General features: G+C 44.1%; 1 protein-coding gene across 1 annotated transcript in view; it reads right to left on the bottom strand.

Annotated features, from left to right (window-relative positions):
- NUP98 (nucleoporin 98 and 96 precursor) overlaps nucleotides 1-13967 on the bottom strand; it is a 1998548-nt gene extending 1984581 nt beyond the window's left edge. Inside the window, exons 1-2 of the mRNA XM_044072823.1 lie at nucleotides 13946-13967; nucleotides 13687-13860 (exon numbers count right to left, since the gene is read on the bottom strand). Of these exons, the coding sequence (XP_043928758.1) occupies nucleotides 13687-13860; nucleotides 13946-13967 (196 nt within the window). The remainder of the gene's footprint in view (nucleotides 1-13686; nucleotides 13861-13945) is intronic.
- Nucleotides 13968-17208: the final 3241 nt, after the last annotated feature.

Genomic DNA, 17208 nt, shown 5'->3' with positions numbered 1-17208 from the left:
CAAAGTGTCAGGACTGCAGCAATGTGAGATGAAGAACATCTGATGTAATGGCATCGGATGCATGTTTTATACCCCCGACCTGACGTCATGGAAGGGACAGCAACTGACGCAGGACCCAAGACTTTGTTAATCAGGCAGACCGAGGGCAACCTGCCAGCAGATTACCCAAATGTAATGACTGCAACAGAAGTTAGGAGGCAAGAAAGTGATAAAGATCTGGAATATTTTAACAATAGTTTAAAAAGGGAAAGTGTACCAATATCTTGGTAAAAAGCAGTGATGGCTGTATTACCCAAAGGAGTAAAGACCCTTCAGACCCAGCCTTATGTAGATCAGTTTCAATTTTAAGTCCCTGTTATAAAGGGTCTATTTGTATACTAGCTAAGAAAATGGCAAAGTGATCCATACAAGTTACTTTTGCCAATAGTTTTTTTTTTTTTTTTTTGGAGGAGAAACACTGGGCAGTATTAACAGAATGATGATCAGAGTGTAAAAAAACTGTGCTACTGGAGGTGGTTCTTGCACAGAAGGCATTCAATACAGCCATCTTGGAATTTTACTGGGGCAATGACAGCATCTGCATTTCCTGACAGAACCACTTAAGGAGGATATATGAAGGGTCAGACAAAAATTAAGATGGGATGGCTTTTCTTACACAAGCTGAATCTGAACAAAGGAACTAGCAGGGATGTTCTCTTCCCATTTGAGTATGGTTCTAAAAGAAAAGACTCAAATTCAAGGATATAACTGGTATGGTAATCAAGAAAAGTTAATTTACAGATGATAGTTTGCATCTGATGCATCTGAAAAGGATACTTCTTGTACTGTGGAGCATTTTGAAACATGTCCTTTCTGGATAAAAAATAAACAAATGAAGACAAAACAAGGACTACAACAGTAAACTGTGTACCCACACAAACTGATTTAGCAATACTAATTTATGGGGACACAAAATGGACCTTAAGTGTATGATGTAAAATATGGCGGCCAGGGATATGTGGAAAAAGCTAAACAAAAGATCATACAAAAAACTGGGAAGCTGAAAGCTCTTGATTATGGACTTGGGTAGTGCAATACAAGTAGTGAAGATGTTTTTAGTTCCCTTACTTTTACTTAAACTTCAGGCATATTTTTACCCACCAGAAGAGAAGCAGTGAATGACAAATAGCTGGAAGGGGAAAAGTGCAAAAGGTGCATGGGTTAAAGTTGATTCTACCCATACAGCAAGGTGGGTTTAGGTTTACATTATTTTAAGGGGTACTTTGCAACTGCGCAGTTAAGGCTTCTATACATTACTCAAGCAAAAGGTTATAAATCAAAGGGGAAAGGAAGGATGATGAAAAGTACAGTTTTGTACCTACCATAAATGTAGATGTTCGAGTGCTAATACAGCTGCAGTCATAACAGATGGGTTCTCCTGCCGTCAGGCGGGTACTCGGTCAGCCAAATTCCAAAGTCTAGGTCCGGCGTCGGTGGTCATTGCTTCTTCCCTGACGTCAGTGCGACAGGGGTATAAAAGAACCAGCAGACGCCATTTTCTTCAGTTTTTCTTGCCCCAGATGTCAGGTGCCCCCAGAAGGAAGGCAATACATAAATTTGTGTGATAATGCAGTGCAATATAATCAAAGTACAGTAGTTGCAAGCAAATACATCATAAATAAATACCCCAATCAGGTTGTATGAGGATATGTTAGCCTATAGGCCTGTCCCAAGAGAGTAAGGAGGGAGGGAAACCTGGACTGCAGCTGTATTAGCACTCCAACATCTACATTTATGGTAGGTACAAAACTGTACTATGTTCATCGTGCATACAGCTGCAGTCATAACAGATGGGTTGAATCCCAAAGCTAAAAAAGGGGTGGCAGGCACTAGTTGGAACTAGGAGGAGCCAAAATGCCCTGCAAGACTGCAGTGGCAAAGCCTGCTTTAGATTTGGAGTATAATGGTAGGTTGTAGTGCTTGCAGAAGGTATGCACAGAACTCCAAGTGGCTGCTTCCAATATATCCTTGGTAGGAACTCCTCTGAGGAAAGCTGCAGAGGTGGCTGTGGCCCTGGTGGAATGGGTTCTAATGCCTGTAGGAACAGTTTTCCCATGAAAGGAATAGCAAAAGCGTATGCAGTGGGCTATCCATTTTGAGATGGTCTGTTTGGAAATTGGCTTCCCTTGAGCTCCTACCGCATAGGCCACAAAGAGCTGTTCTGATTTTCTGAAAGGCTTTGTTCTGTCCAAATAACGCAGTTGCCTGTGGATGTCCAAGGAATGTAGTACTCTCCCCTTTGTTTTGAGGATTAGGATAAGTAGGTAAATGTATGGCCTGATTTAAAGCTACCCTGGATACCACTTTAGGCATAAAGGACGGGTTGGTTCGTAATGAAACTCTGTCCTGATGGAAGATGATAAAAGGCTGGACCGCCATGAGAGCCTGTAGTTCTGAAACTCTACGAGCTGAGGTGATAGCCAGAAGGAAAGCTGTTTTCCAGGACAAATATTGCAAATCTGATGAGGCAGCTGGCTGAAAGGGAGGCAAGGTCAGTTTTTCCAGAATGAAATTAAGATCCCAAGCAGGTATTGGTTGTTTCCTTGGAGGCCTTAAGTTCTTAGCCCCTCTGAGGAACTGTCTTAAGAGAGGGTGAAAGAATAAAGGAGGATCAGTGTTGTATTCTGCAGAAATAGCTGAGGCATGGATTTTGGAGGAGAAAGAAAGTTCACTGCTTAGCAATTCAGCCAAATATTGAAGTATTTGAGGTAAATTCAGTTTTCCTGGATCCTGGCCCTTTTTTCTCATTCCAGCCACAAAAACGTTTCCATTTTGCGGAGTAAGCTTTTCTAGTTGGCCTTCTGGCCTCCAAAATGACATCCTGCACCTCCTTGGAGAGTAGGACCTGTTGTGATGCTAAGGAATCTTCCATGCGGCTAGATTGAGTGTTTTTAGCTGGCTGTGAAGAGTTTTGAAACTTTGCTGAGTCAGAAGAGGCGGCATTAGAGGCAAGGTCCATGGTGGGGAATGAGTCAGGCTTCTCAGGAGTGGGTGCCAGTGTTGCCTTGGCCAGTCCGGAGCAATGAGAATCATCTTTGGTCTGTCTGCTCTGGTCATTAGTAGAACTTTGGGCAGCAGAGGAAGAGGTGGGAAGGCATAAACTGTCATTGATTTCCAACTGAAAGAGAGCGTCCACTCCAGGCCTTTGGATGGAAGATCCTTGAGCAGAATTTTGTCAATTGATGATTCTTATGGGAGGCAAAGAGATGTCTGGCCTTCCCCATTCTTGGATTATTTCTGTAAAAACGTTTGGATGCAATTTCCATTCGTGTGGATCTGTCATATTCCTGCTTAGGTCGTCTGCCAGCGTGTATTCCTTGCCTGGCAAGTACTGTGCTTGTAGTTCCATTTGTAAGTCCATGGCCATGTTCCAAAGTGACATGACCAGTCTGCATAGGGGGTAAGAATGTGTTCCTCCCTGTTTATGTACCACATAACTGTGATGTTGTCTGTTCTTATCAATAGTTGACCTGGTTGTAGAAGATCCTTGAAAGCCATAATAGCATTTATTACTGCTAGCATTTCTTTTTGATTGGTGTGAGGGTGCTTTTCTTTTTGGGACCATTTGCCCTGAATGCACCAATCTGTCATGTGCGCCCCCCAGGCGTAGTCAGATGACTTGATTTGCTTGAGGCTTGCTGAATGGAAGACCTGCGTTTGTTTGACATGCTTGAGCCCACCACAGAAATTCCTTTTGCAGATGTGGAATTAGTGGTATTGTTTCCAAACTGTGGCTGTGTTGAGACCATATGTTTTTCAGGTACCATTGTAGTTCTCATATGCAGCTTTGCACATGGGATTAGTAAGATGCAAGATGCCATGAATCCCAGAGCCTGCAGGATTTTCCTTGCAGTCAGCCTGGTGCAATTTGCTAGTGTTCTGAAATATTGGATTAGTTGCCCCTGCTTCTCTGGCGTGAGGTAGGCCATCTGGGTGTTTGTGTCCAAATTGGCACCCAGGAAAATTATCTTCTGAGAGGGTATTAGTCTTGATTTCTTTTTGTTGACTGTGCATCCCAGAGAGTTCAATAACATTATTACATAAGCCAGATGTTTCAGGAGAATGTGCTTGCTGTCCGCTTGGATCAGGCAGTCATCCAAATAGGGGTAAATTTGTATCCCTTGAAGTCTGCAGTAGGCAATTACTGATGCCAGGCATTTCGTGAATACACTGGGCGCAGTAGATAAGCCAAAGGGCAATGCAGAGAATTGATAAGGAGTTGAACCTGCAAGAAATCTGAGGTACCTTCTGCAACTTTGTCTGATTGGGACATGCAGGTATGCCTCCTTGAGGTCCAATGTTACCAGCCAAGACTCCTTGCCCAGCATGGGAAGAAGTTGCTGTAGAGTGAGCATCTTGAATTTTGGTACGAGTAGAAATGTGTTTAGGATGGATAGATCCAAAATAGGTCTCCAATCTTTTCCCTTCCTTGGCACCAGAAATAGCCTGGAATAAAAACTTTGACCTTGTTCATGCGTAGGTACCTCTTGAATAGCTTTCATGTTTATGAGATCTATAATTTGCCTTTGTGCCTCTGCCCTTTGTGTGGCAGGTTTGGCATGCCTCTCATTTTTGGAAGGGTGTGAAAATGGAATTTGTAGCCTCTTTATAATGTCCAGGATCCATTTGTCCTTTGTGACAATATGCCAATTTTTTGAAAATGCCAGCTTTCCTCCTAAAGGGGCTGCCATTTGAGACCTGGTTGACATGCAAAGGGGAAAGTCATTGAGTTTGCTTTCTGAAAGATTGCGAGTTGTCCTCACCACCTCTGTGTAGGAGCTTGCCATCGTCTGCCTCTAAACGATCCTTGGGCTTGTCCTCTGCCCCTCGGGCGCCTGTATCTGCCTCTGGGGTCTGTCTGTGGCAGGAAAGGACCAGTTTTTGGAAGGCCAGTTTCTACTAAAACATGGGGGTTGAACCTGTAGAAATTCTTTCACAGTTTGCATTGATTTAGCCTTTTCCTCCATTTTCTTTAATACCTCCTCAGCATTAGCACCAAATAGCACATCCTTTTGAAGAGGGGCGTCTAGTAATTTAGCTTTGACTAGATCAGGCAAGGCTTGTTCCTTGAGCCAGGCATGCCTACGTATGACTGATCCTGTAACAGCAGCTCTACATGAGGCCTCTAGAGCATCAAAACCACATTGTAAGGTATGCTTACACACTTGTTCTGCACTATGCATCAAATCCTGCAACTCCTTCAAGTCTGGTTGTGACATTTTACTTTTCAATTGAAAGGCCCTCATGGATAAGGTAGCAGAGGTATATACCTTTTTTCCCCACCTTTCTAAGGATCTGGAATCTCTCTCGGAAGGCAATGGATTTTTAGCAGTGGAGGCCTTAACTCCCTTGGGGCCCTGTGAGATGGTTTCTGGGTCAGCAGCATGGCTTTTGTATAGAAATTGGTGCGAGTCAGGAACCCTGTAGTACCTGTCAGGCTTAACTGGAGCTGGAGGTAGAGAATCCGGGTTAAGGCAGGCCTCAGAGTAAACATCATCTAGGATGTCCAAGACAGGAGGTATAGCCAGAGGCCTGTGTTGAGGTAGCAAGAGAAATTCCCTGAGCCTTTTCTTGGAATCTGAATAATCCTGTCCTTCCCAGTGGAAGTGTTCCCTTAAGGTACGCAAAGTTTCCCCAAATGAGTAATCCTCAGGGGGGATACAGAAGGGATGGGCTCCCCCGCATCAGTCTCTTCAAAAGGGGAGTAAGAATGTTCCTGATCATCAGAGTGCTCTGAAAACATGGAGCCCTGATCAGAGGGGGAATCTTCCTCCACTCTGGGCCTTTTGTCCGGTGGAGGCTGAGAACCTCTGATAAGAGTAATTAAATCCTCAGCCATTTTAAGCATCTGTTTCTTAGGCATGGGGCCTGGAGATGGGCCCTGTGTAGCTGGTCTCAGAGTGCATGGTAGCTTTAGATTTTGTGAAAGCTTTGATGGAGAAAGAAGAGGAAGGTCTGAAGACACCTTGAGAGGAGGTGGACCTGTCCACATTCTGAGTTTCAACACCAAGAGTGGCTTCGGTATCGGTAGTCTGGGTGTGGGCCGAAGAGCCTGCGACCTCGGGCACAGGAGACACCGTCAAAGAAGTGTCGTCGGTAGTCAGGGGTTGCGTAGGCGCCTCGCTGAGAACCGGACCACGTGTAGTCGGCTTTGGCGTGGTGTCGGTAGAGGCCGCGGACCTCATTTGTCGGTCCTTGTCTTTGCTTTTTTTTTTTTAGACAAAACCAGAGTCTGAGTATCCGACGACACAGTATAGTTAAATGCTTTCCCAAAATAATGCTGGGCGAACTCCGCCCGACGCTTTATAGTGCGTTTGTTGAATGTAGCACAAAAGCGACAGACAGAGACGTCGTGGTCTGTGCCTAAACAAGGTATACAGAGGGAATGGAAATCCTTATGCGGTATTTGCTTCCCACAAGAAATACAATTATTAACTTTGTCTGACATCGGTCAGAGGCAAGAAAAGTTTCCCCAATGGGGTACTTAGCTTTTAGGAAGACTTCGGTTTCCAAATTTTTCATCATCTCAGGAGCTGGCCGACCGGCACTTGCGAACTGCTTCTGCTTCGGGCACCGCACGGCAAGAAAGACTGGAGAAAATGGCGTCGGCTGGTTCTTTTATACCCCTGTCGCACTGACGTCAGGGAAGAAGCGACGACAACCGACGCCGGCCAACCGAGGACCCGCCTGACGGCAGGAGAACCCATCTGTTATGACTGCAGCTGTATGCACGATGAACATCTGCAGAGTTGAGAAATAAGGAGAGAGCAGGATTTTGGATGCAAGCCCCTAACAGTAACCATATAGAATAACTTATTTATGAAATAAAAGTATTCTAAACATCAAGCCAACTCAGAAATGGCAAAAGGAGATTTTGTCAATGGGGCGACTGCAAGAAAGGGTAAAGAAAAATTAGTTTTGTACCTACCATAAATGTAGATGTTAGAGTGCTCATACAGCTGCAGTCATTACAGATGGGGTTATCCTGCCTTCAGGCGGGTCCTCGTTCGGCCGAACTCCAAAGTCTAGGTCCGGCGTCGGTTGTCATCGCTTCTTCCCAGACGTCAGTGTGGCAGGGGTACAAAAAAAGAGGCAGCCGACACCATTTTCTTCAGTTTTTTCTGGCCCCAAATGTCACGTGCCCCCAGAAGGAAGGCAAAACATAATGTTATGCAAACATGCAATATAGAAAAAGCAAAAAACAGTAGTTGCAAGCAAATACACCATAAAAGAATACCCCAAATAGGTTGTATGATAAGGTGTTTGTCATAAGGCCTGTCCTAAGAGGGGACGGAGGGGGGGTAACCTGGACTGCAGCTGTAAGAGCACTAACATCTACATTTATGGTAGGTACAAAACTGTACTATGTTCATCGGGCATACAGCTGCAGTCATTACAGATGGGAAGAATCCCAAAGCTAAGTAAGGGTGGTAGGCACTAAGTGGAACTAGGAGGAGCGAGGATGCCCTGCAAGACTGCTGTGGCAAAACCCGCTCTAGATTTAGAGTATAGTGGAAGGTGATAGTGCTTGGAGAAAGTGTGCACTGAACTCCAAGTGGCTGCTTCCAAAATGTCCTTGGTAGGGGCCCCCCTGAGGAAAGCTGCAGAGGTAGCTGTGGCCCTGGTGGAGTGGGATCTGATGCATGCAGGCACAGTTTTTCCATGAAAGGAGTAACAAAAGCGTATGCAGTGGGCTATCCATTTTGAAACTGTCTGTCTGGAAATGGCCTTTCCTTGAGCACCTGTAGCATAGGACACAGAGTTGTTCGGATTTCCTGAATGGCTTTGTCCTGTCCAAACAACAACGAAGTTGTCTGTGAATGTCCAAGGAATGTAGTAGTATTTCCCCTTTTATTTTGTGGATTTGGATAAAAGGTAGGTAAGTGGATAGTCTGATTCAAAGCTACACTGGATACTACCTTTGGCATAAAGATAGGGTTGATTCGTAAGGAAACTGTTCTGATGAAAAATGATGAATGGTTGCACAGCCATGAGGGCCTGTAGCTCCAAAACTCTGCGTGCTGAGGTGATAGCCAGAAGAAAGGCTGTTTTCCATGACAAGTATTGCAGTTCTGTTGAAGAAGCTGGCTCAAAGGGGGGGGGGAAGGGTCAGCTTTTCTAATATGAAGTTGAGGTCCCAAGCAGGGACTGGTGGTTTCCTTGGGGGTTTTATATTTTTTGCCCCTCTGAGGAACTGCCTTAAGAGAGGATGTGAGAATAAAGGAGGATCTGTGTTGTATTGTGCAGAAATGGCTGAAGCATGGATCTTGATGGAGAAGGAAAGTCCACTATTTAACATCTCAGCTAGGTACTGTAAAATTTGAGGTATATTTATTACCCAAGGATTCTGGCCCTTTTCTCGATTCCAGGCACAAAATAGTTTCCATTTGGCAGAGTAGGCTTTTCTAGTAGAAGGTCTTCTGGCCTCCAAGATGACATCCTGCACCTCCTTGTTGAGGAGAGTCTGTTGGGAAATTAAAGAATTCTCCATGCAGCTAGATTTAGGATTTTGAGCTGGCTGTGAAGTGTTTTGTAGTTGTGCTAGGACAACAGAAGAGGGACTAGAGGTAGGATCCATGGTGGGGAATGTGTCAGGCTCTTCAGGAGCGGATACCAGTGTTGTCTTGGCCAGTCTGGAGCAATGAGAATCATTGGCGGCCTCTCTGCTCTGGCTTTTAATAGAATTTTGGTCAGTAGAGGAAGATGCGGGAAGGCATAAACTGTCAATGTTGTCCAATTGAAAGAGTGCGTCCACTTTCCAGGCCTGTGGATGATAGGTCCTTGAACAAAATTTTTTCAACTGGTAATTTCTGTGGGTAGCAAATAGATCCATGTCTGGCTGTCCCCATGCCTGAGTTATCTTTGTGAAAACTTGAGGATGCAACTTCCATTCGTGTGGATTTGTCATATTTCTGCTTAGGTTGTCTGCCAGTGTGTTTTCCTTCCCAGGCAGGAATTGTGCCTGTAGTTGAATTTGCAATTCCAGTGCTGTGTTCCATAGCGTCATGGCTTGCCTGCACAGGGGGTATGAATGAGTTCCCCCCTGTTTGTTTATGTACCACACCACTGTGGTGTTGTCTGTCCTTATTAATAGCTGGCCTGGCTGCAGTAGGTCTTTGAAGGTCATAATAGCATTTTGCACGGCTAGCATCTCCTTTTGGTTGATGTGTAGGTGCTTCTCTTTTTGGGACCATTTTCCCTGAATGCACTGATCTGCCATGTGTGCTCCCCAGACATAGTCTGAGGCGTCTGTTGTGATGATTTGAGTTGCTTGAGGTACACAGAAAGGGAGACCTGTGTTTCTTTGGCATGCTTGAGCCCACCACAAAAATTCCTTTTGAAGGCATGGAATGAGTGGTATAATTGTTTCCAAGCTGTGGCTGTGTTGAGACCATAAGTTTTTTCGGGACAATTGAAGCTTCCTCATATGCAGCTTTGCACATGGGAATAGTAGGATGCAAGATGCCATGAATCCCAGAGCCTGCAAGACTTTCCTTGCAGTCAGCCTGGTGAAAGTTGCCATTTTGCTGAAGTATTGAGACAGTTGCCATTGTTTGTCTGGCATGAGGTAGGCCATCTGGGTGGTTGTATTCAAGCTGGCACCCAGGAAAATTATTTGTTGAGAGGGTATTAGTTTTGATTTCTTTTTGTTGACTGTGTATCCCAGGAAGTTTAACAGTTTTATTACAAACGCCAGATGCTGCAATAGTATATCCTTGCTGTCCGCTTGGATCAGGCAGTCGTCCAGATATGGATAGATTTGTATTCCTTGTAGTCTGCAGAAAGCGATTACTGATGCCAGGCATTTCGTAAACACTCTGGGCGCAGTAGATAAGCCAAAGGGCAATGCAGAGAATTGGTAATGGGTTGAACCTGCATGAAATCTGAGGTATCTCCTGCAATCTTGTCTGATAGGGACATGCAGGTATGCCTCCTTGAGGTCCAATGTTACCAGCCAAGACTCCTTGTCCAGCATGGGAAGAAGCTGCTGTAATGTGAGCATCTTGAATTTTGGCACCTGTAGATATGTGTTTAGAATGGATAGGTCTCCAATCTGTCTTTCCTTGGTACCAGGAATAGTCTGGAATAAAAACCTTGACCTTGTTTTGCAGGTACCTCTTGAATCGCTTTCATATCCATGAGCGCGGAAATTTGTTTTTGTGCCTCTTGATTTTGTGGCAGGTTTGGCATGCCTCATTTTTGGAAGGGTGTGAAAGTGGAACCTGTAGCCTCTGTCTATAATGTCCAGAATCCATTTGTCTTTTGTAACAATATGCCAATTTTTTGAGAATGCCAGTTTTCCGCCCAAAGGTGCTGCCATTAAAGCTTTGCTTGGCATGTATAGGGGGAAGTCATTGTGTCTGTTTTCTAAATTACTGTGATCTATCTTCTCCACCTCTTAGGGTTGGTGATTGCCACTATCTTATCTGTAAGATCCTTGAGGTTGCCCTCTACCCCTTGGGCGTCTGTATCTGCCCCTGTGAGGTCTGTCCGTGGCTGGAAAGGACCAATTTTTTGAAGGCCAGTTTCTGCTGAAACATGGAGGTTGTACCTGCAGGAAATCTTTCACTGTTTGCATTGATTTCGCTTTTTCCTCCATTTTCTTTAGTACCTCCTCAGCTTTAACACCAAACAATACATCTTTTTGAAGTGGTGCATCCAATAATTTTGCTTTGACATGATCTGGTAAGGTTTGCTCTGAGCCAAGCATGTCTACGTATAAGACCCCGTAACAGCAGCTCTACATGAGGCCTCTAAAGCATCAAAACCACACTGCAAGGTATGTTTACCCACTTGCTCTGCACCATGCAACAAATCCTGCAACTCTTTCAAATCTGGTTCTGGTTGTGTCATTTTGCTTTTCAACTGAGATAACAAAAACTGTTGATACTTACATATGGAATTGACAGTTTAATGCCATCATGGTTAAAGTGGCCGAGGTATACACCTTTTTCCCCCACCTTTCTAATGCTCTGGAATCTCTCTCTGAAGGTAATGGGTTTTTAGCAGTAGAGGCCTTAATTCCCTTGGGACCCTGTGAAATAGTTTCTGGGTCAGCAGTATGGCTTTTATATAGGAACTGGTGAGAATCAGGAACCCGGTAATACCTGTCTGGTTTAACAGGAGCTGGAGGCAAAGAATCAGGATTAAGGCTAGCTTCTGTGTACACATCATCCAATTTATCTAAAACAGGAGGGATAGCCAGAGGCCTATGCTGGGGGAGCAGAAGAAATTCCCTGAGCCTTTTCTTGGAATCTGAGTAATCTTGGCCTTCCCAGTCAAAGTGTTCCCTCAATGTATGCAGGGTATCCCCAAAATAGTCCTCGGGGGGGGGGGGGGGCGAGGGAATAGACTCCTCAGCATCAGAGTCTTCGAAAGGGGAATAGGCGTAATCCTGGTCCTCAGAGTGTTCTGAGGTAATAGAAGCTTGATCTGAGGAAGGGTAGTCTTCTTCTAATCTGGGTCTTGTCAGAGGGGGGTTGAGAACCCCTGATAAGAGTAATCAAATCCTTAGCCATTTTAAGCATCTGCTTTTTAGGCATGGGGCCTTGAGAGGAGGTCTGAGGACCCTGTTTTTTGGTTTTCATGGCTGCTTTAGATTTAGTGAAAGATTTAAGAGAGAAGGAGGAAGGCCTGAAGACGCCTTCAGAAATGGCAGGCCTGTCTAAATCCTGAGTTTCCCCGCCAAGAGTGGCGTCGGTATCTGCAGTAGGAATGGGGGACAGAGGAGCCTGCGACCTTGGGTACTGAAGTCACCAGTAATGTAGTTTCATCGGTACTCAGGGGCTGTGTAGGCGCCTCGCTGAGAACCGGTAGTCGGCCTAAGCGTGGTCTCAGTAGTTGGTGCGGACCTCGGATGTCGGTCCTTATCTTTGCGTCTTTTGCTCAAAACTGGAGTCGGAGCATCCGACAATTAAATTTTTTGCCAAAATAATGAAGGGCGAACTCCACCCAGCGCTTAATAGTGCGCTTGTTGAATCTAGCACAAAAACGGCAGGCCGAAACGTCGTGGTCTCGGCCTAAGCAAGGTATACAGAAAGAGTGGAAATCCTTATGTGGTATTTGCTTCCCACATGAAATGCAATTATTAACTTTGTCTGACATCCGTCTGAGGCAAGAAAAGTTTCCCCAACGGGGTACTTGGCTTTCAAGAAGACTTCAGCTGAAATACTTTCGTAAATCTCAGGAGCTGGCCGACCGGCACTTGCAAACTGCTTCTGCTTCGGGCAACGCACGGCAAAAAAGACTGAAGAAAATGGCGTTGGCTGCCTCTTTTGTACCCCTGTCACACTGACGTCAGGGAAGAAGCGACGACAACCGACACCGGACCTAGACTTTGGAATTCGGCCGACCGAGGACCCGCCTGACGGCAGGATAACCCCATCTGTAATGACTGCAGCTGTATGCACGATGATCATCAGACGAAAGGTGTGGAATTTACTGAAAAAACAAGGAGCCAAAGTATTGTGAGTAAACAGGGAGGGAAAGGCAAAGGAGTGGGATGTGGAAGGTTACGGACAGCCTTCCCTACCAGGGATTGATGCACTATAAGCAGAAAGACAGGGATATGGGAGTGTAATGTGCAAGTCCAGCTTGAAGATTTTATTAAAGTCTAGAACAGAAGCTGCTGTTAAAAAGTGAGAGCATAGTTGATAAGAATTTTATATAGTATCAATCAGAAGTTAGAAAAAAGCTAGGAAATTAGTTTTTTTTATAAAGAGAGGGTATGTAACAAAGTCCATAAGGTTTAGAATTGTCACATGTTCAAGTGTTTGCATAGGTACTTTAAATCCCAAGTGGACTTCAAAGATTTATTTTTCCCTTTAAACATCAAAGGATGGAGATGTGATAGGAAAGCGAAGCAATGTGTTTTTGGAGAATGTAACGAGTTGGTGTACTTGAAAAATTAAAGAGCATTTTGCCAGAAATGTTGGCAGAGCACTTCATTGTAACAAATGAAATTCTTCCGACCTGGGACAAACTTCTAAAGTTACTACAACTAGATGGTATTAAAAAGCAATAACAAAATGGAAATCAAAAAGTGTAAAGTACTGAATATTATACAGGAGGTAAAAGGGCAGAAAGTGGGATTTTTAGAGAAGGAAATGGGCAAATGACACTGAAATAAAGGAAATCTGTGGGAGCAATAAAATGCAGTATAATGTTTAGGTATATGAGAAAAGAAATTTAAGAGAAGACAGGAAATTAAAACCCAGTAAACACAACCAAGGAAAGGCTTTGGACAAGAAATTTAGTTAATTTGTCTTCCTTTCTGCTTTGGTTTCTAAGACAGGAAATGAAACATTTACGCAATGCTGGAATTAATAAAAACAGTTTACAAAAATGTGTACTGTATGAAAATATGTATATATTTTTTTTACTGTGTACCCATGTCATTTAGTCATTTTATTAAATATGTTAAAAAATAAAGTGCAAAATGATGCATGCAGAAATACATTTTGCTCTGCTTACAATTACTACAAGTTATTACATCACTGCAGCAAGATCAAGAGTCAAACATGTTGAGCCTTTTGCGTGGTCAAAATCCATACTGTTACAAAGCAACCACCACCAGGTCAAAAAGGAAAAAGGACTGCATAGAAACGCTACCCTGCGATTATCAAAAGTAAAACACAAGACACTCACTCCCAAAGCCACCAGGCTTGTTTTGTGTGAAGGCATTGTGTGAAAACAGTCCACCTCCTGTGCTGGTACTGCCAAACAAGCTAGTTGAAGTGCCAGTAGATGCTCCAAAGCCAAAACCAGTGCTGGTAGAGGAAGTTGCTGGCTGGTTGAAGGTACTTGTACCAAACAGTCCTCCTAACAAAACAAAATTTAAGAAAAATAGCTTTTAAAAAACAAGCATCTCACGTGAACTACTTCCATTTCCAAAACAATATCTTACTGATGAATAAGACAAATTCCATTATGTCCTAGTTTCATATCACTGAAATTTACAGTAGGACTGTTTGGTCAGCCCCACTGTGAGAGTAGGGGGAAATATGCCCACACATGCAAATGGCATCCTCAACCTACCCAAAATACACCAGGAGGCAGCAGTAAAGCGCTCAAAAGGTGAGCTGCTGAGGAAAAAGAAGCAAAAAACCATATTTAGGGGGAAAGGCTTGCACAAAATCTTGACATTCTATAGCCAAGGCCAGTAAATACAACCTCTTAGAGGTATAAGCAAGGACAAAGGCATTGGCACTTGTCATTATCTAGTAACAAAAATAGGGGGTGGCATCAGGCAAACAAAATGTTGTGCTACAAGCAAACTTCTCTTCCAAAAATGAGTGAGCGCATAGGATCAAGAAAGACTGCCTCACTACTGTAGATGCATTCTTTCAAAATGCAGAACAAATCCAATAAGGAGGAAAACCTATTCAAAAGGAGTAATTTGGCAACACTGGGAAACATTCTTGGTTTGAATCTCCACAGCAACAGTTGCCTGATCTACAGGCAATTATTGGTGCTCTATGGACCCCTGAGCCATGACCAAGATTTAAAACAGAACAGGTTAAACACAAGGAAACTTGCTCAAAATGTAGACATTAAGACAAATTACAGTAATTGAACCCCAAAAGCTACAACAGACTAACCGATCAAAGCCTTAATGACTGAAATGACATTTATTACTTAGGTGTAGTATTTCGTAGAGAAAGTGCTTTACAGGGAGCTGAAAGGCACAGGAAAGGGCATGTTCATGGCAGATAATACACCCTCACACTGCTGTTCGAATCCTTGGACTGCACTATGACCACTAGCAGCCTCTTTCTGCACTTCAACAAATTTACCCAATGTGGGAAGACGGGGTGAAAATTTAAAAAAAAAAAGGGAACAAAAAACGGACACTGTCTGTGTAAACACACTCACTGCGAAGAAATTATGCACTTACCAGATTACACCTACAAGCAACACGGTCTTTGTAAATCATTAGAAAGTACAGTTTTGTACCTACCATAAATGTAGATGTTAGAGTGCTCATACAGCTGCAGTCATAACAGATGGGTTATCCTGCAGTCAGGCGGGTCCTCGGTCGGCCGAATTCCAAAGTCTAGGTCCGGCGTCGGTTGTCGTCGCTTCTTCCCTGAAGTCAGCGCGGCAGGGGTATAAAAGAGGCAGCCGACGCCATTTTCTTCAGTTTTTCTTGCCCCAGAAGGAAGGCAAACATAATGTTATGCAAAAATGCAATGTTGATAAATCAAAAACAGTAGTTGCAAGCAAATACACCATAAAAGAATACCCCAAAAAGGTTATATGAAAAGTGTTTGTCATAAGGCCTGTCCTAAGAGGGGATGGAGGGAGGGAAAAGTACAGTTTTGTACCTACCATAAATGTAGATGTTAGAGTGCTAATACAGCTGCAGTCATAACAGATGGGTTATCCTGCCGTCAGGCGGGTCCTCGGTCGGCCGAATTCCAAAGTCTTGGTCCGGCGTCGGATGTTGTCGCTTCTTCCCTGACATCAGTGCGGCAGGGGTATAAAAGAACCAGCAGACGCCATTTTCTTCAGTTTTTCTTGCCCCAGATGTCAGGTGCCCCCAGAAGGAAGGCAAAACATAAATTTATGAAATAATGCAATGCAATATAATCAAAAAACAGCAGTTGCAAGCAAATACAACATAAAAGAATACCCCAATCAGGTTGTATGAGGAGGTGTTAGCCATTAGGCCTGTCCCAAGAGGGGAAGGAGGGAGGGAAACCTGGACTGCAGCTGTATTAGCACTCTAACATCTACATTTATGGTAGGTAGAAAACTGTACTATGTTCATCGTGCATACAGCTGCAGTCATAACAGATGGGTAGAATCCCAAAGCTAAAAAAGGGGTGGTAGGCACTAAGTGGAACTAGGAGGAGCAAGGATGCCCTTGCAAGACTGCAGTGGCAAACCCCGCTCTAGATTTGGAGTATAAAGGTAGGTGATAGCGTTTGGAGAAAGTATGTACAGAACTCCAAGTGGCTGCTTCCAAAATACCTTTGGTAGGAACCCCCAAGGAAAGCTGCAGAGGTAGCTGTGGCCCTTGTGGAGTGAGATACGATGCCTGTAGGTACAGTTTTATCATGAAAAGAAAAACAAAAGCATATGCAGTGGGCTATCCATTTTGAGATTGTTTGGAAATAGCATTCCGTTGAGCACCTGTAGCATAGGACAAAGTTGCTCTGATTTTCTGAATGGCTTTGTTCTGTCCAAATAATAACGAAGCTGTCTGTGAATGTCCAAGGAATGTAGTAGTCTCTCCCCTTTGTTTTGTGGATTAGGGTAAAAGGTAGGTAAAGTGGATAGCCCGATTCAAGGCTACCCTGGATACTACCTTTGGCATAAATGAAGAGTTGGTTCGTAAGGAAACTCTGTCCTGATGGAAAATGATGAAAGGCTGCACAGCCATGAGGGCTTGTAGTTCCGAAACCCTGCGTGCTGAGGTGATAGCCAGAAGGAAGGCAGTTTTCCATGACAAATATTGCAGTTCTGTTGAAGCAGCTGGCTCAAATGGAGGCAGGGTCAGTTTTTCTAGAATGAAATTGAGGTCCCAAGAAAGTACTGGTTGCTTCCTTGGGGGTTTTATATTCTTAGCCCCTCTGAGGAACTGTCTTAAGAGAGGGTGAGAGAATAAAGGTGGATCAGTGTTGTATTGAGCAGAAATGGCTGAGGCATGGATTTTGATGGAGGAGAATGAAAGTCCACTGCTTAGCATCTCAGCTAGGTACTGTAATATTTGAGGTAAATTCAGTATTCCAGGATTCTGGCCCTTTTTCTGATTCCAAGCACAAAACCGTTTCCATTTTGCGGAGTAGGCTTTTCTAGTAGAAGGCCTTCTGGCCTCCAAAATGACATCCTGCACCTCCTTGGAGAGTAGGGTCTGTTGTGAATTTAAGGAATTCTCCATGCGGCTAGATTGAGTGTTTTCAGCTGACTCTGAAGAGTTTTGAAGTTGTGCTGAGTCAACAGAAGAGGCATTAGAGGCAGGATCCATGGTGGGGAATGCGTCAGGCTCCTCAGGAGTGGGTACCAGTGTTGTCTTGGCCAGTCTGGAGCAATGAGAATCATCTTTGGTCTGTCTGCTCTGGCTTTTAATAGAACTTTGGGCAGCAGAGGGAGAGGTGGAAAGGCATAAACTGTCATTGTTGTCCAACTGAAAGAGTGCGTCCACTTTCCAGGCCTGTGGATGAT

The sequence above is a fragment of the Protopterus annectens genome, chromosome 5.part1, assembly GCF_019279795.1.
Source record: "Protopterus annectens isolate FY-2018-M chromosome 5.part1, PAN1.0, whole genome shotgun sequence".
In the NCBI taxonomy this organism is placed as follows: Eukaryota; Metazoa; Chordata; order Ceratodontiformes; family Protopteridae; genus Protopterus; species Protopterus annectens.
Note: the sequence above shows the minus strand (reverse complement) of the source record. Positions and strands in the feature narration are given on the sequence as shown.